The 27,828-nt window shown below is 37.1% G+C and overlaps 3 protein-coding genes and 1 long non-coding RNA gene across 6 annotated transcripts in view; 1 reads left to right on the top strand and 3 right to left on the bottom strand.

The window, feature by feature from the left end:
• The window catches only part of LOC147567887 (uncharacterized), a 54,492-nt gene extending 26,913 nt beyond the window's left edge, over positions 1–27,579 (top strand). Inside the window, exon 2 of one of the 2 annotated variants that reach the window (XM_086654403.1) lies at positions 22,273–27,579. In XM_086654403.1, the coding sequence (XP_086510529.1) occupies positions 22,617–24,167 (1,551 nt within the window). In that variant the 5' untranslated portion in view covers positions 22,273–22,616 and the 3' untranslated portion in view covers positions 24,168–27,579. The remainder of the gene's footprint in view (positions 1–22,272) is intronic. The other variant, XM_086654404.1, reaches the window with a different exon arrangement.
• LOC147567890 (uncharacterized) lies at positions 791–5,262 on the bottom strand. The gene is made up of 4 exons (XR_015237951.1): positions 2,616–5,262; positions 2,374–2,428; positions 2,073–2,133; positions 791–1,208 (listed from the first exon to the last, which is right to left on the bottom strand). It is a non-coding gene; the product is annotated as an uncharacterized LOC147567890 (long non-coding RNA).
• Positions 10,324–15,894, bottom strand: LOC147567889 (type I inositol polyphosphate 5-phosphatase 8-like). 2 transcript variants are annotated; one of them, XM_086654393.1, is made up of 11 exons: positions 15,622–15,894; positions 14,667–14,729; positions 14,487–14,571; positions 14,239–14,319; positions 14,055–14,142; positions 13,768–13,872; positions 13,006–13,480; positions 12,730–12,929; positions 12,532–12,640; positions 12,220–12,368; positions 10,324–11,332 (listed from the first exon to the last, which is right to left on the bottom strand). In XM_086654393.1, exons 2-11 carry the CDS (start codon positions 14,697–14,699, stop codon positions 11,059–11,061), a joined length of 1,599 nt encoding a protein of 532 aa, XP_086510519.1. In that variant the 5' UTR covers positions 14,700–14,729; positions 15,622–15,894; the 3' UTR covers positions 10,324–11,058. The 2 variants fall into 2 exon arrangements, with proteins under 2 accessions (XP_086510519.1, XP_086510520.1); XM_086654394.1 differs by having other exon boundaries at positions 14,667–14,762; positions 15,622–15,800.
• On the bottom strand, positions 18,123–18,656 carry LOC147567888 (uncharacterized). Its single transcript, XM_086658680.1, has one exon. It carries the CDS (start codon positions 18,654–18,656, stop codon positions 18,123–18,125), a length of 534 nt encoding a protein of 177 aa, XP_086514806.1.
• Positions 27,580–27,828: the final 249 nt, after the last annotated feature.

Here is a 27,828-nt window from a genome sequence, read left to right as displayed (position 1 = left end):
TTCATTTTAAAACTTGTTATCCTCATTTGTTTTGTATGTGTTGAGTTTCACTTTATTCCATGCTCACACATTAGAGTGAACCATTATTATATATTCTTGAGTGATTTCATGTTTTTGAGTGATGACCGTGAGGCTAAAGTCGAGGCGAAATGTACTAAGATAGGAATCGAGGTTTTGCAACTTTGGACTTAGATGATGCTCATTATGATTGGACGCTTACATTTTCGGATGAGACTACTAGTGAGGAGACTTTTAGCATTTATATGCGTTTATCGATTTTGCTTCGCTTGTTTAGCATGCTTGAGTGTGTCATTAGTTTCATTATCTTATTTACATCGATGTTGAACTCTTTTATGTCTTTGGAATCTTGAATTTTGTGGGTATATTCTCTGGAAACCCTCACGAGACAACACTCGTCCACTAGGGGTAACCTAGGGGTTTAAGGGCTTATTGCATACGCTAAATGCAATCGGGATTCCTCCGAAAGTGAGTTAGGATTTTACTTTATTGTTTTGTTTTGTTTATTTGCTCGAGGACTAGCAAATTCTAAGTTTGGGGATGTTTGATGTGGCGTTAAAATGCCACATTTGGATCACTTAACTTGGATGAGTTAGTTCGTTTCGGGTTTTATTTCTAATAATTTATGTATTTTTCTTGTTAGGAAGCTTATTTGGAGTTTGGCATTACATTCTGTTAAGTTATAAGTTATTTGGAACGAGGGTATAACCCGTGCCCGCCGGGCACGGACAGTTCTGTCATGTGGGTTAAGCGAAGTGCGTATAAGAAAATATATTTAACTTAGAATATTTAGTCAAACATGAGAAGAAGTCAATTTTAGTTTAACAAAAGTTGAATTCACAAACCCTGGTCTTAACATAAGTTCAAACATCTAAACATTCCAAAATAGAATTCAAAACTCTTCTTCTATCGCTTCCACAATCTAAAACCTTTTGCAGAAGGTTCTTTCTCTGATAAATTTGTTGCTTGACTTTCATGTGACATTTGTTCTCTGATTCCTTCCACAACCATGATCGTACGATCTTTACCTTTGTAGATACATTTGTGTAAATATTTAATCGTCGAACTTCCTTGAGATGGACTTTGAAGATGGAACCTCAAATAGTACTTTTGCAGGAGGTATTTTCTTTGATAAATCCATGCAGTAACCGTTCGAACTAACTCCAAGTTGAGCTGAGGAGTAAGGGAACCTGATCACAAAAGCAAGATTCAGTAAGTTGAGGGGTGAAACCCAACAAACATAAAATTGAACATCGTATTTTCCAGATACTACTTAACTCGTATCATTGAGCAAATGAGCTTAACAAATCGGGTGAAACCCAACAAACATAAAATTGAACATAACAAAGATCTCCAAATTCAACAACTCATTCAAACATAACTGGTCAAATACATATTAGATGTACCTAAAACCATAATAGAACCTAAAACTAAATTTTTTTCGACGGGGTTGAGATCGAATATAAATATGATCATTTAGACAGTGATCCAGTTAGGACTTAGGAGTTGTTGACTGAAGGGATTTGGTATCACAAATAAACTAACTCCAAGATTACCCTTCATAACCAAAGAACTAAAGTTATAAACTCGGTTTAAAACCAAATTGAAGACCTAGGGAGCAAACCCAACTTCAAAACTATAGACAAAAAAGATTGAGAACCTAGGGCAATACAAAAATATCTTCCGAGATGCCTCTAACACTATGCTCAACAATAAAACCAAGACATAGCAAGAAATTCAACCAAGCATTTCTTCAAACAACTTATATACATTTTAAAGGGCTCTAAGGAAAAAAGCAAATCCAAAGAGAAAGAAGTCAGACACTTCTCCTTTCTGTTTAGGCCTTGTAAATTGCTAAATTGCATTAAAATGGGCAAAAGTTTTCATATATGTTGTTTCCATTGCATTTTATATGAAGGTAAAACTACAGTGAGCAAACTTCGAGTAATGTTCAGTTTAATTGGACATAAGCTAGAGTGAAGGATAAACCTACAGTGAACAAACCTTGAGACAGATTAGGAAATGATAAATCATTGAGCTAGTAGATAACTTACTTGAGCTCTAAGTTGGTCTCTGATAGCTCTTTATTTTCGACGATATTGATTCCTGGATGAACTGAAACATCGAAGAAAACACCAAATTTTAGATATCTTTGCTTAGTTTAAAAAAAATTAGCGAAACCGAATTAAACTGATACCGTATTCTGGAAGAAGATGAAATAATCACAAAATATAATGAACACCTTTTTACAAACATTTATTAGATAAATAAGATATTACAAAATCAGATAATGAACTTATGAAGCTGTTCATGTTAGAAACTCAAACTCAAGAGACAAAATTGACAGTGATTTACCAGCGATTCAGTTAAGTTGTGTCAGCGTTGTTGTCACTGATACCTTGTTCGAACCCTAAAATCAACATAATGCAGATCTCAATCACATACATTTATTTCTTCTCAGTTTGACTAAACCTAAAAAGCCAAAATGGTAGTAAAAAAAATGATAGCTTAAATCACACCAAACCCTTGGAAGTCAAAATTCAATAAAAACATAGAGAGAGTGAGGAAAAAAAAATCAGCAAACGACGAATATTTACCTGGGAAAGTTGCAATGAAGGACGAAGCCATACTGAACCCTAACACGCAAAAAGTTCACAAAAACTATAGAGAGAAATAGGCAAAAAGTTATAACCAACCATAAAAAGAGAGAGAAGTGACAACATTAGAGATTATTTGGTGAGACTAACCATTAGACAATTTTTTTTAATACAAACATGGTAACACCACCAATGTACAAAAGCTCTATTGGCATAACCCAAAAAGTGACAGTTTACATGCGAATCAATTAAGTAGTGTCAGCGTTGTTGGGACGAACATCTTCTTCAAACCTTAAAATTAGTGTAATATGAGTCTCAATCAATCAGTTACATTGATTTCTCCTAAAAATGCACAAAACCCAGTCTGGTGTAAGCGATTAGAAAAATCTTTCAAAATGAGTTGTGTTGTGAGAGATTAGAGAAAAGCAGTAAAGGAGAAGAAGAGAAGATACCTTCTAGCTATTCGAGAGAATGAGAGGGACAGTGAGAAAGAAGTAGATTGAGGTAATCGAAACCCTGCTTCTTGAACGTTTTTCTGAAGAAAAAAAACATTCATAACAAAATAATTGTGAGAGAAAACAGAAAAAAAGAAAAGAAAAAAAGAAGTGAGAGTATCTTCAACCTATTCTAGAGAGGGAGAGTGTCAAAAGCGTAACACTGACATGGAGTACCTTCAACGTTAGAAAGATAGTATCAAAGAAATATAATGAACACAACGAAATAAGAACACATTAGAGGCATGAGAAGAAAACCTTACCAAGGTTAGCTGGAATCTGGTTTTGCTAAAGAGCTTGAGGTAGTTATAGGCATTTTTATGCAGTATTCTAAATATTTGTTTAAGTATAAAAAATACAATGACTATGTCGTGAGAAGCCATAACACTCACATATCATTAATAGCCTCTAAAATGTCTTAACTGGTGATGGATAATCAAATATACCCAAATAAGAACGCATTTAACAAAAACTAACACTGAACCACCTAATATGATTTCTATTTAACCCTCTCATGAATAAAATCTACCCAAATAAAATCACATATAATGTAAACCCGAACATTCTTAACTCTATATGATCAATGGATTTAACCATAAAAGAATGAATTTAACTTGAACCACAAAAAATTGGGTTTGTTCACCTTGAGTTTCTCTCCAGACGGTTAGCGTTTACACATATCTGCTTCTTCAATGTATTGAACTCGTAACCATTGATGGTTATCGGTATTCTCGTTGCCATACAATGTGTTGTGAAAGCATCGATTTCGGTTTATGTTGTGCAAATATCCTGAAATTGGAAAGAAAAAGGTGTTACTTGGGATGTCCTTGATATCAATGCTTAGTTACTTTGAGTACAATGCTTAGTTATTTTGAGTACAATGCTTATTGGAAACTTCTCAAAAAGAAACATAATAAGAGAAAGGGAGAGAGCAAGAGAATACAACGCTTACTCAAAAAATGTCTCACACGTACATGATAGGATGGATTCACCTTGGGAAAAAATAAGCTATGTTTGCTCCAAGAAGCTATTTCAAATCAGCTTGGGAAAAAATGAAGGCAAAGTAGCTCCAACAATCTTGTCTACAACCTTGTTACAAATTGTGGCACCAAAATATTCCTTAACTCTATGAGTAAGTAGTTTGTCCATGTTGAATTGAGCTAAAGATGGATTCACCCTCTTACATATAAACCAAAAAAGATTACATAAAACATGAACATAAACTTTTACCATTACAAAATCAGTTATGCTTAGGTAATTAATTTTCATCTCCCTCCCAATCCCGATATTACATAAAGGATCAAACAAACAATCAATGGTTAAGAACATTCATTCACAAACCTTGTTAACATTCGGTGAACTTACCTAAAAGTAGAGATGAGGCAAATTGATGAGAAAACTTATTGGACAATTCGTCAAACACTTGAAGTGCAGAACTAAAACTGCATTTCAACGGTGACAAAAAAACCCCGTAAGAAGGATGACAGAAAATCATCTCAAAATTGTACCGTCCAACAGAAATCATAGCTTACCTCATAACCCAACAGATGGTTCAAACCCAAAAAAGAAAACATTCAAAATACAGATTCAATCAGATTAAAGAGAAAAAATTACTAACCTAAGAGACTTTATATGGCTTTAGTTGAACCTTTTCTTGATAAAACCATAACAACTACTAACTTGATAGTAGAAGAAAAATCCCTCAAGTCCTAACAATAAGATAGAAGATAGTAGAAAGACAGAGACAGAGAGACTACCCTTGGGGTTGTGTGAATCCACTGAAATCTAATAAAAATGAACAGGTAGAGAGATGAAACCCTAGATAAATTCTTGGTAAGGACATACACTGATCGACAGAGAGAAAGAAGTAGTACCTCCCGGTGGTGCTGATGGAAAAGGGTGGGAGATGAAATGGAAAAGGGCGTGAGATGAAAGGGAAAGGCAGAGAGAGTTGTCTGAGACCGTGGGTTAAAATGGAAAAGGAGCGGGAAGGGTATTCAAAATAGGGCATCTCTGGAAAGATTCTGTTTTGACTTTCTTTGTAATCTCAACCCTTGAATGATTTTCACTATAAATCTGAACCCTCCATACCCTAAAGTCTCAACCTCAACCACTTGATATAATTTGTGAGGATAAATCTGGGCCATTGGGAGGAGGGGGAAAGATACCCTCCTCCCTTATTATATAGATTGAAGTGTTTACAGATAAGAACGGCCGGTTGATTGGTCTGGAATTTGTAATTATTTTTATGACTAAGGGTAACTTTGTAATTTCATATGTTACATTTTTTGTGGCGTTAAGGTGATCTTTACAGGTGTTTAGGTGTTTGAAGGATTTGGGACTTCATATTTGGGCAATACAACAAATGAAGATTCAAAATTGATTTGAAGGATTCAAAGGAACCCTGTCTCGAAAACTTTCTAACAAATCGATCCAGAAACCACGACAAACATCGATTTACGTGGAAAATGGCAGGCCTTTTACCTTTCAATGACATCATTTAAGTTCGTTTTTATAATACACTTAATGAGTAAAACTATTGAAATCACGGATGTACTGTTAAAATCCTTCAACAAAAGTGTTAAGATATCATTAATGCACCGAATTTGTACTTATTTTTATGAGGGTAATTTTGTAATTTCTTATGTGACATTTTTTGTGGGTTAGGATGATCTTTACATGTGTTTAAAGGATTTGGGACTTCAGATTTGGGCAATACAACAAGAAGAACAACAAATGAAGATTGAAAATTGATTTCTATGATTCAGAGGAACCCTAGTTTGCAAATTTTCTAACAAATTGATACGGAAACCACGACAAACATCGATTTACGTGGAAAATGTCAGAGTTTTTACCTTTCAATGACATCACTTAAGTTCGTTTTTATAATACACTTAATGAGTAAAATTGTAGAAATCACAGATGTACTTTGTTAAAATCCTTTAACAAAAGTGTGAAGCTATCTTCAATGCAACGAGTTTCTTAACAATTAAAAAAGTAATTCTTCAAAAGTTAAGAGAAGATGGTTGGGATGCTTTCATAGAATATTTCTAATTATTTTGTACGAAGCATGATATCTGTGTAATGTTGACTTCACATGTTTCTGGTGCAACTACTGAACTGTCATTTTTGGTAATGAAATTTATCAAGACAAAACTTCACACCAAAAGGAGGATGATTATTGTTTGTATTGAGAGAGAACTTGCTGAAGGAATTTAATTATGATTCGAAAATAAATGATTTTATGCTCTGAATGATCGCATGACGCAACTCAAGTAGCACAATTTTATGGTTCGAGTAGTAATCTTATGGTGGTTGGATAGTATTGTATGTCTTTTGAGTATTTTTGCAGATATTTTGAGTATTTTATTTGTCTTTCGAGTATTACGCATATATTTATCGAATGTATGGAAAATCTGATACACAAAAAGGAGATTTGTTGTTTGGACCCCCTTATTTCAGTGTTGCACTTTGGATTCTCTTTTTGAGAAAAATGTTAAATATTACAAAATGACAGGGGAAAACACTATTTTACCCTGTACTTGACCTAACTCGAAATTGGGAGTTTTGTTGTTTGGACTCCCTTTTCTATAATAGACGTACTGTTTGAACTCCCTTTTCCAAACAAAAATGTTAAATATAACAACTCCAAAAAAAAATGTTCTCTATCACATCTCGTGAACTGCTAATCATGTCGCGAAATCTGAACCCTAATTGACATCTACTCTATGATTTGTTGGCCTCCTTACTCGAACAACGATATCAGTCACACTTGATGCACGATCTCCAGTTTGATAGTTAGCCATCCTATTGATTTTAGGCGATCGGGTGATTTTGGTTATCGGGGTTTTTGTGGTGTGTTGTTAAATGGAGGAAGAAGATGAGTTAAATAGAAGAAGAAGGTGGGTTGAGTCGGTCCAAATGGTCACCTAACGTTCATATGGACCAAATTTTTTGACCCGCCATGTCCCTACACGTGGCAGCAATCATCTACTTGAGTTAAATACTTCTAGTGGTCCGAGCCTAATTCAATTTTTTTTGTTCCGAAGCAAAGATATTCACGACCAAGAGGTAATGGATTCTCTTTCGGATAGGCCCTGAAAGGGGAAGGAAGGCTGGAATGCCAACAGACGTCTATTATCGAATTCACCCGACCCGATAGTATCTATTTTTTGAAACGTCTAGTGCAGGTCACTGAATCGGGGTCCAACCTGCAATATTGATTTTGTGAGGGTAAAGTGATATTTTCTTTTAAATATTACTTTAGAGATGGAATATTCCGCCCAAAATGGAGTCCAAAATGCAACACTAGGATAAGGGGGTCCAAACAAGAAATTTCCTAAATTTGTTTTTCTTATTTTCTTGGGGGCCCAAACAAGAAATTTCCAACTTTTTTTTTTGTTGAACTATTTCCTTATCATTAATTAGATAAAACGTCAAATTAAACACTTACTTGCATACATGTTACGATATGTGTTATTTTGACAGGTGTCAAATTGAACAAGTACCTTATTTTCATACATGTGGATATATGACGAAGGATTATATTTCTTTCTCATCGGGGTTACCTTCTTCATCTTATTTTCCTTACTACTTACGTGTTTAAATGGAAAAATTAACTGCACTTTTAGATTTAAGTTGTGAAGTAGAAGATGCATCTTAAGTCGAAGATAGGTTTTGTAGTAATTTTTTCATAACTTGAAGTGAGCGGTCTGTCCCTCAACCCTAAAATCGGCCCTTTGCTGCGTAGCTTTTGCTCAAACTCAAATCAGAGGAAGGGGAACGCTAAAGCACAATCCTTTAGGTCCCAAGCTCAAACTCAAACTCAATAGAGGCTCTTAAGAGATACACTCTAAAATTAGAGTGTCTTCTTGAGACTCTCTAAGTACCACTCTAAAATTTAAACAGATGAAAATCCTTAGTTTTTATCTATTTTTTCTTTATTGAATTTAAGAGTGACATGTACATCAAGTAGAGGTATTTTCGAGATCTCCATTAGAGACGAAAACAGTTTGGAGTGTTTCTATATTGCCACTTATTAGGAAAGATAATCTCCATTAGGACTTGACAACTACAACTTTTAGGGTTTTTTTAGAGGGTCCCATTGGAGATGCTCTAAAGAATAAATCCCTTGAAAACGGGAGAAACTAAGAGATAGTCCAGAAAGAAATTGGTTAAAAATAGTAAACTACAAATTAGATTAGGAAAATGACTATTTGGGTTTACAAAATTATAATAATAACTAAAAACACCTAGATCTTTTTCTATTAAGTTGAAGATACCAAAATATTATGAGTAATAATAGGTCAAGTTTGAAATAATATTGGTAATTATTAGAAAGGTCATTTTCTAATTGTTTAGTTCCAAAAATACCCTTCCACATCAAAATCTACTCTCTAAAAAAAAACTCAGAAAGTTTTAGGGCTCCTCTTCTCCAATCTTACGATGCCAAACCGTCGCCAGAATCTTACTCGGTGTATAGATCTCAGATTTCGCCATCCCCACCTAACCCGAGAAATCTCCTTTCTCCTTCAACCATTGTTGGTGATTACTTCTCTTTCGATGTGAATTCAGCCGAAGATGATGTTTTAGTAGTTAGAAAACCATCTGATGTTTCTCCATCTCCTTCTACCATTGTTACTCCAATTTCAACCACAAACCCTAGCTTAGAACGTGGTTGGTTTCGAGCTAATAGTAAATTCGAATCCCCCATGATCCAACTCCACAAAGGTAAAAAAAGATAACTCATTTAAATCTACTCAATTTTCTAGGGTTTTGGAAATTTTATTAGTTTATTTTTCCTGTTGGTTTGTAGACTAATTGTGGGTTATTCATAATAAAGATACTGAGATTTTTGTGAGTTTCTCTTACCTACTGAAGCAGAATTTTTAGAACTTTTATATATTATTTATGTAAAACTGTGTGTGTTCCAAATGCTGCAACTTTTAGAACTTTTATACATTATTTATGTAAAAATGGAGATTTCAACAAGGGTTTGGAGGTGTTTAAGGAGAGTGTGGAGAGAGATAAAGTTCCTGACTTTGGAACTATGAGACATTTGGTTGCAGGGTTAGTAGAGAAATTGAAATTAACAGAAGTGAAGGAATTGATTAAGATTGTGAAGGAGTTTCCTCCTAACTTCTTAAATGGTTGGAAGAAACTTGAGATAGAACTTGGGTTGAACGTGGAGAAAGAATCTGCTTCAAAAGAATTTGCTTCTGCTACTTCAATTTAAAGCTTTCCGGTTAACTGCGGAGCTAAATTTTGATGGAATAATGCCTATCCAACAGAATTAACGCTACAACCTTATAGGTGAATTCAGAGGGAGGGATGGGTGATTGGAGAAAAGGAAAATCTGGGTCTAAAAGTAGAGACAATAGGTAGTGGTGGTGGGTAAAGCAGAGATATAGATGAGGCTGTCATTTTTCGTCTACTTCTAACTTTTCCCCTGAATTGAGTGGCTTTGGCTGAGATCGTTGGAGATCTTTTATCAATTGATTATAAAGGTTGTTGCAATTCATTCGAATTTGGAGAGGAATAGGACAGTGAGGTTTTGTTTTGAGATCTCTTGTTAAATTTGAATATCATCTTAATGAATTTTCCCGGTAAGTTTAATTACATTGTGCAAACACATGTTTGCAGTTTACATTATCAATTGAAAGAGACAGTTTGCAGTTTACATTATGCAAACACATGTTTGCAGTTTACATTAAGTTTACATTATGCAAACACATGTTTGCAAATCAGATTGTTGCAAACACGTTTGCAGAAAAACGTAAAGAAAAAAAACGCCGTTTTATTCTGGGGTTCTTTTTTTGAAAAAAAATATTGAAAGTGGATCTTGTTAGAAAGCTAATGAAAAATCATTTCTAAATATATAATTTTTATAGAAATCCGATATCTCAAATAAAAGTTATATCGATTTAAAATTTAAAGAAAAATAAAAGAATTTGGTTACACAAAATGACAAAAAGGGGTATTTTAGTATTTGCACACTTTTTGACCTGAATAATAATTTTCAAATGTTTTGTGCTTTTCTACTCATTTTCAATATTATTTTGACCTTTTTAGAAATTACCTCAATTAGATTTAGATAGAAAAGAAAGAAAAGAAGTCGATCGTGATATTGGAGATGGTAATGTTCTCATGACTCCCATTTTAGTTTCTTTTGTGGTTAATATTTGTTTACGGCATCTAATATATCTATACCGTTATTGTAACAATCACAATAATCTTATGCTATTGATATGATCATGTATCTATATAACAACAAAATATACATTGAGAAGAGAAAAAGTGAAACTCCCTCCCTATGTCCAGAGTAACTTAATACTTCTTTTAACAACCACCCTTCCTCTTTCTCACTCTACTCTACCTCACATTTTCTGAATCCACTTCTCTCCTCTTCCACACTTCTCTCACATACAAAACTATATTTATATATATACAGAGATCTCACAATGAGGCATGCTTGTTGACAGAAATGCAATAAAAATATGCTTCATCTTTTCTTAGTCGCTCAGGCTTTACTTCAACATTTTTTTTTGCTTCCCTTTCACTTCTCACTTGCTCCAGCAACAGCCTGTATCGAAATTCACCTCCACCACCACCACTGCCACCAATACCTAATCATTTTTTCACTACCTTTTGTGTTTCTCCAGTAAATACTTACTACTCTGACTTTAGTCAGACCATGTTTCAAAGCATCAAGTGTGCTTATTATCATGCACTCTTACCACTCCACCAAAGTGAAATATTATATCTATACTATATATGGACAATGCTAGGTTGACACGATTTTCTAGATACATTATTTGACTGTGTCATCTAACCATTCATCATTTACAGTTTAAGGAGATATGGGTCTTCATCTCCATTTGGCATACCTGCCTAAAACAGTTAATTGTTGATGTCCTGTTGGCCATTAGCCACTAAGGGAGCTAAATGAATTATAATTTGGAACTTGAAGATATTTCTATGCAGCTATGTGCTCTATTTAGTATCAGTATTTCTTCTGCTTGGATTTTCGCCACAGATGACGGTGGCATCGCCTTTATTGTTGCAGGGGTTGTGGTGGTAGATTTCCTAATTTTGTTTCTGTTACCGGCATCGATGTGTACCTTGAATAGGGAGTAGACAGGTCTGTGATCTGAAAACCTTGACTCTCCTCTTACATACCACATCTGCTTTAATCCTTTGCCTCTCCATAGTATTCTGTCACACCTGCCCAAGTAACCAGACTGCTTGTCAAGCTTCAATGGAGGACAAAAACAGCTCTAAGATATTAATGGGTTCTATATGTAAGCAAATTACAGTCATTTTACGATAACCCACGAATCCACGATGAAAAGGATTAAAAGAATATTATGTTTAACTGCTCCAACTTGGGTTCATTTTTGGAAACTAGTATTTCAGTGGTAGAATGTTGGGTAAGAAAATCTCAATAAATATAGTATTTGACATGAAAAGATGAAATGGATTAACTAAGGAGAAAAAACAATATTGAATTTCAACAATACTTTAAGAGAAACTTTAAACAATATAATAGATCTCAGTATTAGGTAAACGAATCTGATATTATTCTACCATAAACAGTTCGTAGCTGCAACTTGAAGGTCTTAAAAATAAATTTAGTATAGGAGGGGAGGTTAACTAACTTAAATGATTTGACAAAGTAAGTTTAAACACGGACTATAGGTTGAAAACTTGTATCTATCTGCTGCCGACTTAATGTAGTTTACCAATCACATAAAAGATGATAATGAAGACCTCCTTAACGAATCGCTAATCGCCTACCATGATTATCCCGTGTAATAAATAAAAAAATGTATCTAAATTGGATGGTAGCTAAAAATCAAAGCAGTTTAAATATTTAATTTCGTACTACAGAGAGATATTGTGGGGAAAAGTTTCATATCTTGATTAAACAACACCCTCAAGTGGTCAAGGACCCATATATTTGTGGTCAGGTTTCTGTCTGTTCCTATCAAAAATGCTTCCCTCATTCCCTACAAGTTGACACCAATCACTTTCACTGGGATTGCAATATGGTGGAGTACTATTACCAACTACCTGAAATTTATATTAAAAAAGGGTGGAAGAGTATTTACCAAGCAGGTGTTCTTCGCTTGTCTTTTGATTTGGAGCTCTGGGCGACATAATTGTCAGAATCAGTAAGGTATTTGTATGTAGGAGCGAAGCATATCGCCCCTTCTTCCCATCCCTTGAACACGCGACCTGATCTTTGCTCTAACCGAAGCTGCCAAATTTATTACTTAAAAAGCTTTATTAATCTCATTTGGCAATAGGCCACAGAAAAAAGATGGAAAATTTGTGTCACTACGAACCCAAGTATATATCTTCGAACAGAATATAGTATTCGTTGGTGCTTAATATCGAGTAATCGGTTCTAATTTACTGACCTGGTCTATCTCCAAAAGTGCTTGCCAATCCTTGTCTTTGAGAAGCTTGCTTAAGTCACCACAATTTGATGCAAGACGATAATTTAAATCCCCAAGCCAAATGATATTACTGCAAAAATAAGAACATAGTACTTTATATTTATACCATGCTAAGCTAGTTTCTAAAGGAAAACTAAAAAATATTCGACTAGTACTTACTCATGTTCTAAGATGTTGTCGGGGAAGAATGGTTGCCCAGGTGCTTTGTCATGAGATTGGGTAAATCTTGTCTTCTTTAGTATATCAATAACATCAGCATTTCTCCGGATCTCATCACCTTCTTTTTCACCAGAGGCTAGGTGGGAGCAAACAAAGCAAAATGTTGTCCGGTTCAATGTCATACTGATCGAAACTGAACCCTGTAAATTTACTCAAATTAATATGGTAAACACTGATTCAAAGTCCTATTTGTAATCTTTATTTATTATATCAAACCTTATTTCCAAGATAGCCCATAATGCCTCTCCCAACACAGGAGACCTTTAAATTGCTGACACACTGGTGTAAGTCAGTTCGCACCCACACGCACAATAATATGCCCACCATCTGCTTACTTGCAGCCAAACAATAACGACCACTCCTCGAGCTTTTACAACTCCTAGGAAAACAAGGTGGTGAAGATGATTCTTCTTCGATGCCTGAGCTAGAACATGAGGTCGAGTTTCGTTCTAAATCCTCATCATCTAACGAGAGCAAATCACAGAAGCTAACTCTGGGTTTGAAGTTTATCTGCTCTTTGATTTTAGACGGGGATTTGGATGTCGTGGCATTACTTTGACTTGGAGACACTTCAGTATCTTTTTCTGTATGATTCAGAGCTTGGCGTGTAAGAGAAAGCCACTTTAAGACCGGCACATAGTCCTCTGCGCCCAATACATTCACCGCATTCAATGGGACAATTTCCTGAAACCTGATATACAAGCAATTTGAATCAGTATTCTTGGCTAAATTATGTACATATTTCCAAAAACTAACAAAGATTTCAAGTGGACTAAAGGTTAGGGAAAGACCCAACCATTTTCGAAGGAAAAAACTATATACATGTCTTTGGAGCATTTCAACAAACACAAATTTTCCCTCATACAAAGAAGCAAACAAATTGTTTTCTACAGTATTCTTCCGTATTTGAGTATGTAGATAGAATCTTACAAAGTAGATTAAAATAAATTTTGATTTTTGAGATGTAAAAGATTCTACCCAAGGACATAGATATCAGCATGATCAGGAGTAAGTAGCCAATCCCTTAAGTTCAAGCTTTCGTCTGGAGACTTTCCTCCTACATTCCATGTCCCTACAAACATCCTACACTCAAATAAATCCATGAAAATTACAGACCTCCCATTGCTTTCAAATTATTCAAATGGAAAGAAATTTATCAACAATTCAACTGGTGGAAAAAAATTGGGATACAGTCATACAGATTCAATATAAGAAAAAGAGAACTTTAAAGAATTAAAAGTCAAACTGTCAACCAAAGAAGGTACCTTAAGTTCATAGGGTCGGCAATAAGTGGGGCCTCTGGTTCAGATCTTGGCCGTTTCAAACTCTGAGGAGCTTCAATCATCCATTTTTCTAATTGTTTATTTAAGATGAGATTGTTAGTTCAAATATTGATCACCTAACCTAGAATTAGGCTAATACAAAATCACTCATAGTCATAAATCATACCTGATAGATCTCTTGTTAGGAAAACATATCCATCAACATCTGAACAGCTCTTTCTCCTCATCCCATTGTTTCCTGCCATTTCTGCATATCTCATGAAAGAAAACAAAACTTGTTTTATGTAGTTAAGGTGAGCCCATTTTTTAGAGACCAGTAACTTTAAATAGTCTGATACGAACGAAAATAAAGAAATCGGGTCTAAATTGTAAAATACAACAGACTATACTTGCTTTAAGATAAGATGACATTACCTCCAATCTCACAGTCTGAGTAAAATTCATCAGTTCGAGTCTTCATATTCAACCATTTTCTCACAACCATTTTCGACCACGACCACTGCACAAATCATAGAAGCTTGTAAGTTTCAATGTAACAATTAATCAAGTAAAGAAGAAGATTAAGGAAAATAGAGTAATGAAAAAGACTCCTACTTTATAGTTCTTGTAGGAGTACCGCGTTCTCATTGCTTACCCCCCTCCAAACCCTCAAGATCACTGAGATAAACCAACAGGTTGAAGATGATCTTTCTATAATTAATAAAAATAACAAGAGTTGTGTTCCTTAAGTAAGCAAAGAATGTTTTCCTAATATTTCTTCCTCGTATGACGATTTTATACCATATATTATTGAGACAGAAAACAATAACTGTTACAAATATATAATAATGCTTGATCTTAAAATACTGATTAATAGTGTTTCATTCATGAGGTCTAATAACTAATTTAAAAATATCAAGTTGAAAGTGGATCAAAGATAGGTCTTTCAATAAAAGGAAAATATTCATTTGGTGTGTGTTTTCTCCTAATAAGGCTTGGAGAGGTTAGGTTTTTAACCTTTTCTTGAGAAATACTTCTATTTCATGAATAATATAATGAAAACTTCAAGCAAAGCTCAAGAAGCAACAGTAGAGGAATCTAGGCGGCAGATATTCAAAATTTGAGATCTAAATTTAATAACTCAACGCCAAATCAGAATACCTTGACATTTCTCTAGAGTTCGAGTTTTGTTTTAGAACATTTTGGTTCAAGATTTCGAGTTCTTGAATGTCGATTAGGAAATCAAAAGGTTAATAGATCAAGAATTCCAAATTAAAAGCTAAATCTGAATCGAATATTACTATCTTAATTGCATATGATCGATTGCAGAAACTTAACAAGAAATAACTCATGAAGATCACAAGAACTTCATTAATGATCAATCAATCACAACAAACACAAATTACACAGAAAACAATAAATTAAAACAAAAGACATTGATGACGATGATGAATTCAAAAAACAAAGCACAATATACTCAAAAGTGAGATCTGGAAAACAGATTAATGCATCTGAAATCTACAAGCGTCTGATTATTAGGGATTTAGATTTCAAAGGATGAAGAACTTACATTAGCCAGAGAAGAAACACAAATAGAAAATTCTCATTTGACGTGAACGAAGAGACTTTAGTAACTAAGTAGGGCAAAACCTCTAGATCAGTGATGACTAGTTCAAACTTTGCAGCGAAGAAGAGACTAGAGCGAGAGAGACTGAAAATAAAAGCGGGAAGTTGACGGGGGAAATGGGTAGGTAAAATGGCGGGGGTTCTTGAATGTTGTTGCGGTCCCCTCTGCTTCCACACCCAACTATTCGACACTTTTGGGGTTGAAGATTTCAAATTCGAGATAAAATTGACATAATTCCCCCTATTTTTGCACGTAAATCACGAAAAACACCCAAATCCCACTTTTCGGTACAACTCCTTTTCCAATAACATGATTTGTTATTTTATTGGGGGGTGATATGGGAAAATAAAAAAATTATTAGGGTACAAAGTTTTGGGTGAAAACAAAAAGGATTTTAAACTTTTTGTTGGTAGCCGATACGTGGACAACCGTGTTTCTTATTACATGGACAACTATTTTCAGGTCCGGTACGAGTCAACTATGCTTGACTTAGTTGACTTTGATTTAATAAGGGGACAACTCTATAAAGTCTTAAATGTTAACAGTTACTAACTTTTGGACCATTAACGCAAATAATATAGTAGTTAAAAATAAAAAACCTAAATTGTTTTCTTCATCATCATCATCATATTCTCCTTCTTCTTCTTCTTCTACATGACCGGGATAAGACCACAGGAATACCACTACTTTTAACTTTTTCCTGTATACTTTAACAAAGATTGATCCAGAGGTAAGAAATTGTAACAAAGAACAATAATAACTAAGACAAGAAAAATGTATATAACCTTATCAACCTTGAGTTCTTTTCTCTCATCATGATTGGCTCACTAACATCTTTAACCAACATAACAAACACTCCATCATAGGCTAAATTGTGTTTGCACCCAAAAAATTGTAAAGTATTGTATTATTCTTGCTCAATGGAGCATTAATAACAATTTTATCAAATCTAAAAAACTCCCGAAACTAGTAGTAGTTCACTACTACTGCTTCGGGAGGAACCTACGAAACAATAGCAGTGAACAATTACTGTTTTGGGGGTTTGAAGCCCACAAACAGTAGCAGTTCGTGGGCTTTAAACGAGAAGATCTACTTGTTTGTAAAAGCAAAAAAGATTTTTAGAGTTTTAAAAATTTTGACTTTTAGGTTTTCAAAACTTTAGGGATTTTAGGGTTCTTAGTTCTTACCTTTTTTTTAGAAAATCATTCAACAATTCCCTTCCTTTTGTTTGATGTCATAATCAATAATGTTTCTCCAAAAAAACATTTTCTCTAGAAATTTGGGTGTTGGTGATGAAGATGAGGTAGTAGGAAAACGAAGACCAAACTAAATCAGGGATTATGGAGAGGGAGGAGTTAAAATAATATATCCAATTCCAAGAGGACTTGAGTGAAAATAATAGAGAGTTGTCCCTTAAAAATTAGTGTCCATATAAAAATTTCAATTTTTTTGTTGTTCACTTAAGATAGTTGTCCATATAAGAAAACCGGTTGTCCACTTATTGGCCACCTTTTTGTTTCCTCCAAACACTTCAACCTTTCAGCTTCTTCTTCCCTCGTTTTCTTCTCCCCACTACCACCATCAACTCCCGCAACTTCCAACAAATTCTGTCTTTTTCTAGTTTCTTCTTCCTCCATCTCCTACAACAAATTCTGACCACCATAACCATTATTCTTCTTTCTCCGTCATATCTTCCTATCACTGATAGAAGTTTCCTGCCGACTTAGGGAAAGTGGGTGTTTGGTTGGGGTATTTGTTGTGTTATTAAGTTTAGACATTTTAAAGGATCTTGTTGTTTCTTTAACAAGACGGGTTTTAGTTTATCAACTACAATACTCATAAATTCAAGATGTCTTCTTATTGTTATGGAATATTATGAAATGTTTAGTTTTAGTTTATTTCAGCCAATTCCTGGTTGAGAAGGGAGAGGGATAAGAGATGAAGTTTCCAGAGAGAGATCTCAGAGAAGAAAAATTCGTGGAAGAGATAGAGAGGGAAAGAGAAAAAAAAGTGGGTCTGAGAAAGATTCAAGTGAGTGAGATATCTGAGAGAGGAGACAGAGATAAGAGAGAACAAGAACAGAGAGAGAGACAAAAGAGAAAGAAGAGATGAAGATGAGAAGAAGGGTGTGTTTGGAAGAAATTTTTAGTCTCTCTACCCTATAAAATTTTACACTCTAATACGTTTCTTATTTCCCCAAATCAGCCACCATTTTATATTTTTTTGAGAAAATGCCATAAATATATCAAGGTCCAATTACAAGAAGAAAACAAAAGCAGGGACCAAACAATAAATGTTAACTTTTGTGGGCATAAAATAACACTACACTCAGAACCTATGCTAAGGATGGCAACGGTGAGCAACACGATTGGCATTACGTGGACAATAACATATGGTATTTTTTTTTTGTTGAGCATAAACGAACACCAAGCCGACCGACAGAACTACGACCAACACTGGTACAACATTGCTGGAAGGTCCGATAAAGAAAGCCACACCCAGGAGCCTATATAAATCTTACTCCACTTGGCTAGTTGATCAGCTTTGTAGTTGCCTTCTCTGTGGATGTGAGAGTAGATCACCCTGGTGAATTGTGCTTCCATCTGAAGAATTTTATCGAGGACTTTGCTTGATTGCCAGGATATTTCCGAAGCCTCCCTGTTGAGCCACTTCACTAGACAACTGTTGTCGCTTTCGATATGTACATAATGAATGTTCTTTTTTCTCGACCATTGGAGAGCTTTAAAGATCGCCCAAGCTTCACATTCTTCCGCATTTTGACCCCGCACATTGCAAGCCATTGCTGCGACAAAGTTTGCTCTGTCATCATGCATGATAAGACCAATCCCTGCTAATTCCTGGGCTGTAATGAAAGAGGCGTCGACATTGATTTTTTTGAACGGTGGAGCCGGTGGTACCCAAGGAGTAGTTCTATCAATCTTGCTATTGGTGGATTGAGTCAGAGGGGCAAGGGCCATACATTTAATCTGGTCTATGATTTTCATTGGTACTATTTGTATGTTGGAGAAGCATTTATCACACCTAGCTTTCCAAATCTGCCAAAGTTTGTTAGCAAAAAGATTTCCGATATGATCGTCAAGAGATTTCCACGAAATAATCCAATCAACCAGATTAGTGATATTAGTGGACAAGATATTAAAATGGAACCAAATCACCTGAGCCAAATCGCAGTGTAAAAGCATATGAATCAGAGTTTCTGTCTGTGGGCAGAATTCACAATTAAATTTGTTTCCCACATACTTACCAATTTTCTCTCTAACCGGTAGGCTATTCGTACAACATTTCCATAGGAATAGTTTGATTTTTGGCTGTATTTGCATATCCCAAATGAAGGCCCATTCCTTATTTTCAACCGGGTAATGTTCTGTGCGGAGATAGTAATACATAGATTTGATAGAGAATTTACCTGTCTTGGTAAGTGACCATCTGGGGATATGCTGCATATGTTCCTGTAAATTGATACTTAAAATAGCATTGCATATATCACGAGTAAAGCATTGGTTTAAGATCGTCAAGTTCCACGTATTATTATTAATTAACTGAGAGACAATCGTGAGGGTACTATTCATAGGGTTACTGAGGGGTGGAGGGTAATTGGGAATCCAGTAATCATGCCAGATGTTAATATTCGTGCCCTTATTGATGTCCCAAAAAGTTAAGTTGGTTACTTTCTCTACGTGTTTGGCTAGGGATTTCCAGAGCCACGAGTGATGATTTTTCGCGGTTTTAGGTCTGTGCTCTTTGGTGAAGTACTTGGCTTTGAGGATCTCCGCCCAAGGAGAGCCGGAGTCAGTGAAAAGGCGCCAGACTAGTTTACTGAGAAAGGCCTGGTTGTCGAGGTGCGGGAAACGAAAACCCAAACCTCCCAGCTTCTTTGGGAGGCAGATGGTGGACCAGTTAATGGTATGGATGGAACGAGTTTTTCCCCACCAGAAAGCTCTTTGCAGAACTTCAATGCGATTGCTTATGCCTTTCGGAATGGCAAAGCATTGCATTTGGTATCGGGGAACGACCGCTGCTATTGTATTGATAACAACAGAGCGGCCAGCCGGAGAGAGGAGAGAGGATTGCCACTTAGAGAGTTTATTTTGGATTTGAGTGGTGAGGGTCGAGAAGACTTTCTTTTTGTTGGCATTGATGAACAGATGAGTACCCAGGTACTTATCGAGATTGGAGGATTGATGCACTTTAAAGTTGCGAATGATCATACGCTTGAATTTCGGATGGGTATTCTTGGAGAAAAAGATCGTAGATTTATTGTAATTAATCATCTGGCCCGACGCCCGACAGAAGATATCAAGGATATTTTGCAGCGAGGAGATGTTGACTAACGAATTCTGACCAAAAATAATAGAGTCGTCGGCAAAGAGGAGATGTTTGAGATTGATGTTAGTGCCAAGAATGGGAAAGCCATGGAAAGGCGAGTTCAGATGATTCGATTCCAGAAGACGACTCAAGCCTTCCATGGCCAAGGTGAACAGGAAGGGGGAGAGGGGATCACCTTGCCTAATGCCTCTACTGACATCAAAGGTAGGGCCTGGCCTACCATTAATGAGGACCGCCATGGTGGAAGTGGAGAGACACGTATGGATCATACTAATCCACTTTGGGTCAAATCCCATACTCCTCATGATGTCTGAAAGAAACGACCATTCAACGCGATCGAAGGCTTTGGACATGTCGAGTTTTAGAGCGAAGAAACTTTTTGCTCCTCTACAAAGCTTGAACGAATGGACCACTTCTTGACTGATGATAATATTGTCCGTGATCTGCCTACCCGGAACATAGGCCGCTTGAAACGGGGAAATAATGTGAGGAAGGATTGTTTTGAGACGATTAGCAAGGATCTTAGTAATGATTTTGTAGGTGGTGTTAAGAAGACTAATGGGACGATAGTCGGCCGTCGACTGGGGGGTTTTGGTTTAGGGGATAAGGCAGATGTGAGTGTGATTGACTTGCTCAGGCAGGTGGTTATGAAGGAAGAACTCAGAGACCAGCCGAATGATATCTGGTTTTACTGTATTCCAGTTAGACTGGTAAAAAAACGGAGGGAAGCCATCCGGACCCGGGGCCGCCTCTGGTTTCAGGGATTTGACTGAATTGTGGATCTCCTTCTCCGTTGGGGTGCTAGTGAGAACAAGATTCTGGCTATCGGTTAACTGAGCATGAAAAAGGTTGAGGATCTCATTAGGACAGCAAGGGTTTTCAGTGGTGGAGATGTTACGCAGATTGGCCGAGAAAACATTGGCTATGTCCGAGGCTTCTTGGATCCAGTGGTCATTGTTGTCTTTGATGGCGGATATACGATTCTTCCGATTCCGATTAATGGCTTTGGCGTGAAAGAATTTAGTGTTTTGGTCTCCAAGTTGAATATGATCATTTCTGGATTTCTCTTTCCAGAGACTCTCCAACTGAATGTAAGCTTCCTCGAGCTTGTTGTTAAGCTCCTGGTAGCGCTCCGAGCTGTCCGTGGTTTGGATAGCCTCAGTAAGGTTGCGAATGCGATGATCGATGTTGCCGAACACCAGTTTGTTCCACCTGGCTAGCTGAATAGCTAGGTGATTCAATTTGGGTTGAATAGAGTTGGAAGTGGGAGGCCAGTGGTCCTGAATGAACTCACTACACTCAGGGTGAGACATCCAGGTCCTGAGGAATTTAAAAGGTCTATTTCCCAGGTTCGAGGGAACCTGAGTGGTTAAGAGAATCGGAGTGTGATCAGAACCCACTCCGGGTAAGTGAGTGACAAGAGAGGAGGGAAAATCTACTAGCCAACTGTGGTTAGTGAGGGCTCGGTCTAAACGCTCCTTAATGAGCTTGCCCGAAAACTGCCTATTGGTCCAAGTGAAAGTTGGGCCTTTGTAGCCCGCGTCCCGGAGGCCCAAGGAGTTAATGACTCGGTTAATTTTGGGAACATACGTAGGGATGTCCTTTCTGCCACCTTCTTTTTCAGAGGGGTGGAGAATCGTGTTTAGGTCCCCCATTACAACCCAGGGTATAGCAGGCTCAATCTTGTGACTACTAATAGTGCTCCAAGGGGCCATCCGGTTGCCATTATGATGTGACACGAAAATGTCACATTTAAGGAGCCTAACATAGACTAATTAGTCCTTTTCGAGTGTTTTTTGTAATAGTTTATGTGTTTTTCTTGTTTAGGTACCATATTTGGAATAAAGAACTTAATTCGGAATAAAGGGAGCGGATTATCACTATCATTTCATGTGCCCAAAACGAGAGAAAAAGACTTTAAACAAATCAAATGAGAAGAGGAGTCAAAGACGAGTCCAACGGTGAAAACGGAACTCAATTCCGAGTTCGGACGGGGAAGTTGTGAAAGAAAGAAGTCAAGGTTCGGTCTTAAAACAAGGATTCCATAAAGGCACTCCTTGGATTTGTAGTTGAGAAGCCCACAACCAAGCCCAAGAACCCAAAGAAGAATGACAAGGAAATATTATATGAGCACCCTCTCTTTATGGACTCAAGTTTGAGTCAAAGTCAAGTCTTGACCTAGGGTTTGAGTCAAAAAGGAGGGGGTCATCACTATTCATCTTCTTCTTCACTCTAACAATACACAAGTTTTTGGCGCCGCTGCCGGGGATAGGTTTAGTAGTTAGGATAGCGTTGGTTGTTTTGTTTATTAGTTTAGTGTTATTTGCTTCTTAGACGTCTTTATTTTATTTTGTACTTTCTTAATTTCATTTTTTTTAGGTACCGGTTTATAGAAAAGAGCCAAAAGTGACATAAAGGCGAAGGAAAAGGAAGGATTCGAGAAGCTTAAGAAGAAAGACGAACGAAACTAAAGGAGCACTCGATAGTATCGCATTCTATCTCTTCCTTTTTACTTGTGTGTGATTGTTAGTCTATAAGTGTTTGTTCTCATTTTGCGATTGTGTGTTAGTATCCTTGAACATTGTGAGATCATGGCAAGTTGGTCATTTGATGAGAATGACCTTATGCGAACCCTTTCCAACACTAGTCGACCATCTACAAGTCATCAGGACTACACAAATTTACATAGGAATGTTCCGACTAGTGATAGGAATAGGCGAGTTGAGCCTGACCGACCTAGGATAACCATGGGTGAATATCGACGGATGTATGGAGTCGGTCAGACTCGTCATGAACATGGTTTTAGGGATTATGAGCATGAGGATAATCAACCCCGTAAGAGTCTTCGAGACTATCGACAAGAATTTGGGATGACCACACCTTCATGTATGAATTTGTCATTTGATGAGGACCGTAGTTCTATTAGTATTGATCGACCACGTCGAAGTCTTCGTGACTATCGACAAGCATATATGAACGGTTCACTTAGGGATGACAATTCCCGACTCGATGATTCGACTCAAAGAGTCGAGTCTATGTATATACATGAAGGTAGTGAAGAAAGGACCTTGGAGACCATTAACCCGGTTTGTGCTATTTGTGCGAGCTTAGACCATTTGACCGAGTATTGTCCCATGATCCGTGTTCCGCGAGAGTCTTCGTCTAGTTATACTCATGTGCCTTATTACGAGGAGATGTCTCAAGATACTCTCCAAGCAATTTTAGAGTACCAAACTAGATTCAATCGAGAAATCAAAGAGATCACGGAATGGATTCTCAAAATTGTTGATAGAATTGAGTCGGAGCCTATCATCGACGAGGAAGGGGTTTGCGCACCCCAAACTCAAGAGGAGACTATGAATGATGGTGAGGGTAATACACTTGACTCTAGTCTTAAGTTAAATGTCGAAGAAGCTCCTGATAGACCCATAGAGCATGAATTGACCGATGACCCTTGTTGCTCACTCCCTCAACCATTGTCATCTGACCTTGATCAACCTAAACTAGATTTTGATGTTCGGGATGATAGCTCTACGAGCAAACTTGGGAATCACACAATGTTGAACTTTCCAATTTTTAGCACTTGTGATTACTTGGATGAGTTATGTAGAAGTGAAGGTGTTGCAACCAACTTTGAGGCTCCCGATGCCTTTAAGGATGTCGATAACATAGTAGTTGAAGAGATAGCGGATAGCTTGTTGGATTATTTACCTAAGGAAATTATGGACCTTGACTTGGTCCCCGAGCATATTGTCTTACCCTTAGAGTCTAGTTCGACCTTCCACATGATCTCAGACTCGGTTGTTGACCCCTTATGGGACACTTCGGACGTCTTTCCTAGCACATCTAGGGACTTAGTGGATGTTTTATCCACTAAGCTTGAGTTTGACTTTTTACCTTCGACTGACTTCCTGACCCTTCATTTGTATGTCGATCCTTTTGACGACTTTTTAGTCGTCGCCCCTAGCATTTATGCGTACTTAGTGGACCGTGCATCCACTAAGTTTGGGGATGGTCTCTTTTCGCTTTTAGTCTCACGTGCACTTATATGCTTCGATATTATTGTGAGACTTTTAGCATTTGTATATAGCTTTCTTTGGGTTGATCCCCAAATCTTCCGTCTTTTGCTATATGATCGTTAGTCGATTAAGATGGGTCTTGATGTTTGTGGGTAGCATCTCTGGAAACCCTCCGCGAGACATAACTCGTGCTCTTGTGTGAAAATAAGAGAATCAAAGGCTAATTGCATAGCTAAATGCAATCGAGTGATCCCGCGTGAGTGGTCATTTTATATGGTCTTGCTTTTTATGTGCTTCATTCTCATTATGTTTTGGTTATTTTAAGGAGCATTTCTTATATGTTTTACTTCTAAGGCGTGGTTTGTTCCAAGTTTGGGGATGGCGTGAGATTGGCATCAACTTGGAACCTCGTTATACATGAGTCTTGGTAGTATCATCTTTTATCTCCTTCGGTTATGGTAATATCTTTCCACTCTTCTCTTTAAATTGATGTGCCTCTTTATCTTTTGGTGAGTGTATGCTTAGAACATTGAGGACAATGTTAGTTTTAAGTTTGGGGATGCGGGATATGACCATAACCAATGCATGACCATGGGTTTCAAAGACAAAAGGGTTCAAATTAGCCAAAAATTTGAAAATTTTTGAACGTTTTGAGTAGACTTGCATGTGATTATAGTGATAGTTTTAAGAATGTTGATGCATACGTGTCGAGTTGATGAGTTTTGTGATTGCTAATGGTCTTTGCATGAAAGTCGAGTCTTTGAGTGTTTGTGTTACACTATGGGAGTAACATCTTAGTGAAGAAGAAACATCTCTAAGAGACCAAAGTAGTCATTAGTGGAGACTTAACCCATGTGAGAGCTCAAAGCCTAAATTGCCCTTCGAGTGTACTCTTCCGCGCTAACTCCGAGTAGAATGAAGAGCTACTCAACCTCGTAACTTATAAAAGAGCTCATTTGATCTCGTGTGCTCAACTTCCTTAGCCACTAAGAGTGACATTAGGATAGCGAATTAACCTTGCCCTTGTAGTCCGTGAAACCCAATAAGAGTGTCAACTAGAGGAAGGCGGATACTCCATCATCATCCATCATCTTATATCCCGAGAATGAAGACATGAGAAGAAAAGAATGGAGAATGTCAAAGCAAGTATGAAATGGAAAAAGTTGATTGCAAGAATATAGTATTGTGTGAGTTATGTTTGTTTTATGTGATTTTGTGTTAGAAAAAAAGAAAAAAAGAAAAAAAGAAAAAAGAAAAAGTGAAAAAGTGAAAAAGTGAAAAAAGAAAAGAAAAGAAAAAAAAATAGAAAGAAGAAATAAAGTGGTTCATGAGTATGTTTGAGCATGTGTTAGCTCTTTTTGTGTGTGTGATGTGATTGTATATATGTGTTTGTGTTCATGTTCATGAATAAGTATTCGAAGCAAGAAACAAATGTGGAAGTGCTTGAGAAGTTCTATAATGAAGTAGTCGACATTCTCGGGAATCCACCATCATCATCCATTTCTAGTATCCGCTAACCTTTAGAAAGCATTCTTAGAGGATATAGTGGGTGAGAAGGGCGGGTGAGCTTCCCCACTCTATTTAGTGGCTAATTCCTTTTCGAAGATCATTCGTTCCAAAATGTTGTCCTCACCCCTTTTTATGTGTTGAGTCCATGTTAGTGATCACACTCACACATACGAGCGAACCATTCTTGAGTGATTTCATATTTGGAGTGTATGTCCGTGAGGCCAAAGTCGAGGCGAAATGTACTAAACTAGGGACCAAGGCTTTGTGACTTCGGAACATAGATGTTGCTTATTATGGTTTAACACTTGCACTTTAGGGTAAGATCATTAGTGAAGAGGTCTTTAGCTTTCGCATGAACTTGTTTACTTGATTCATTATGTTTTGACATGCTTAAACCCTTTACTATATGAACCATGCTTATATATGATGTGGTTGTTGGACCCTTGTGTATTTGAAACTCGATGTTTGTGGGTGTCATCTATGGAAACCCTCACGAGACAACACTCGTCCACTAGGGGTAACCTAGGGGTTTAACGGCTTGTTGCATATGCTAAATGCAACCGGGATTCCTCCGAAAGTGAGTTAGGCTTTTATTTTATTTTGTTTGCTCGAGGACTAGCAAAGTTTAAGTTTGGGGATGTTGATGTGACACGAAAATGTCACATTTAAGGAGCCTAACATAGACTAATTAGTCCTTTTCGAGTGTTTTTTGTAATAGTTTATGTGTTTTTCTTGTTTAGGTACCATATTTGGAATAAAGAACTTAATTCGGAATAAAGGGAGCGGATTATCACTATCATTTCATGTGCCCAAAACGAGAGAAAAAGACTTTAAACAAATCAAATGAGAAGAGGAGTCAAAGACGAGTCCAACGGTGAAAACGGAACTCAATTCCGAGTTCGGACGGGGAAGTTGTGAAAGAAAGAAGTCAAGGTTCGGTCTTAAAACAAGGATTCCATAAAGGCACTCCTTGGATTTGTAGTTGAGAAGCCCACAACCAAGCCCAAGAACCCAAAGAAGAATGACAAGGAAATATTATATGAGCACCCTCTCTTTATGGACTCAAGTTTGAGTCAAAGTCAAGTCTTGACCTAGGGTTTGAGTCAAAAAGGAGGGGGTCATCACTATTCATCTTCTTCTTCACTCTAACAATACACAAGTTTTGGGAGGAAGAGAGAGAGAAAGTGAGAGTTCTTCATCTTTTTCACCAAATCAAACACTAGGGTGAGGGTGAGAGTTTGATAAGAGAGGAAAGAAAGAGAGGGAGGTGCCGGCCAACTTGGCCGGCACCACAAGGTTCGGTCGGAACATGGAAGGAACAGCAGCTACAGCAGCTCGCCGGACAGCAACACACTCAACAGTAGCGACGGCCAGCAGCAGTGAACCGCAACAGCACAACAGTGAACCGCGACAGCACTGCAGCAAACCGCAACAGCAGCAAATCGCGACGCACTGTACAGCAGCTATGGCGGCAACAACAGCGGCGGAACAGCTGCTACAGCAGCAAAACGCGACGGCAGCAGCTTGGCCGTGGCACGGGACAGCATCTATGGGCCGGATCTAAGCTTCCTTCGGCCGGAAATCTTGATTTTGGCCGGAAACCTAACTTTCTTTGATCGGATTTTCGTGGTGTTCCGGCAACTTTCTTGATTCAAAACCTTAGGGCTTTTACTCCCTATCACTTTGTCATGCTTCCCATGTAGTTTGATTTGATTTTGGGTTAGAAATTAGTAGAGAGAGAAAGCTAGGGTTTAGCTTTAATGGAGGTTTGTGATAAATGGAGAAGATGATGGTGGTCGCTATGGGGAACCCAGAAATTTGCTAAGGGGAGATCGGCTGCACCTTAAAGACTCATATTTTCCGACGATCTTAGCCTTGAACCACATCGAAAAAGGGGGATTCTCTCATCATCTTCTTTCCATTTCTTATTTAATCACCATGTTTAGCTGACTTTAGTGTGTCGATTATATGAGATGAAATGTGATGAATTCGTGATTATGTTTAATATGATTTGATGTTTTGATTACGAATTGATGGTCATTTATTTCGATTATAGTTTCGATCGTATTTTCATGTGTCTTGTCAAGCACTTCGCATAGTTAATAGACGAAACGAAGTATTCGATATCGATCGTAGTCTAAGTCATAATTTCATGTGTCTTGTCATGCACTTCACATAGTTAGGCGACTAGACGACACTTTTGATGACTCGGGATTAACCGATTTAGACGTTTGTTTGACTAAGTATGATCTCCGGATATACGTAGTACTTAGAG

Source organism: Eschscholzia californica, unplaced genomic scaffold (assembly GCF_041429995.1).
Source record: "Eschscholzia californica isolate CP2 unplaced genomic scaffold, dmEscCali1.0.p SCAF_1, whole genome shotgun sequence".
NCBI lineage: Eukaryota > Viridiplantae > Streptophyta > Magnoliopsida > Ranunculales > Papaveraceae > Eschscholzia > Eschscholzia californica.
The sequence above is the reverse complement of the archived record's forward strand: the minus strand, read 5'-3'. Positions and strand labels throughout refer to the sequence as shown.

Excerpts from the sequence above, each read along its gene's own strand:
- LOC147567888 (XM_086658680.1), bottom strand. The coding sequence starts at position 18,656 with ATGGCCCTTGCCCCTCTGACTCAATCCACCAATAGCAAGATTGATAGA.
- LOC147567889 (XM_086654393.1), bottom strand. The coding sequence starts at position 14,699 with ATGAGAACGCGGTACTCCTACAAGAACTATAAA. Across the intron at positions 12,641-12,729 it reads GACAACATCTTAGAACATGA|TAATATCATTTGGCTTGGGG; the intron begins GTAAGTACTAGT and ends TTATTTTTGCAG. Across the intron at positions 12,369-12,531 it reads CACTTTTGGAGATAGACCAG|CTTCGGTTAGAGCAAAGATC; the intron begins GTCAGTAAATTA and ends TAAATTTGGCAG.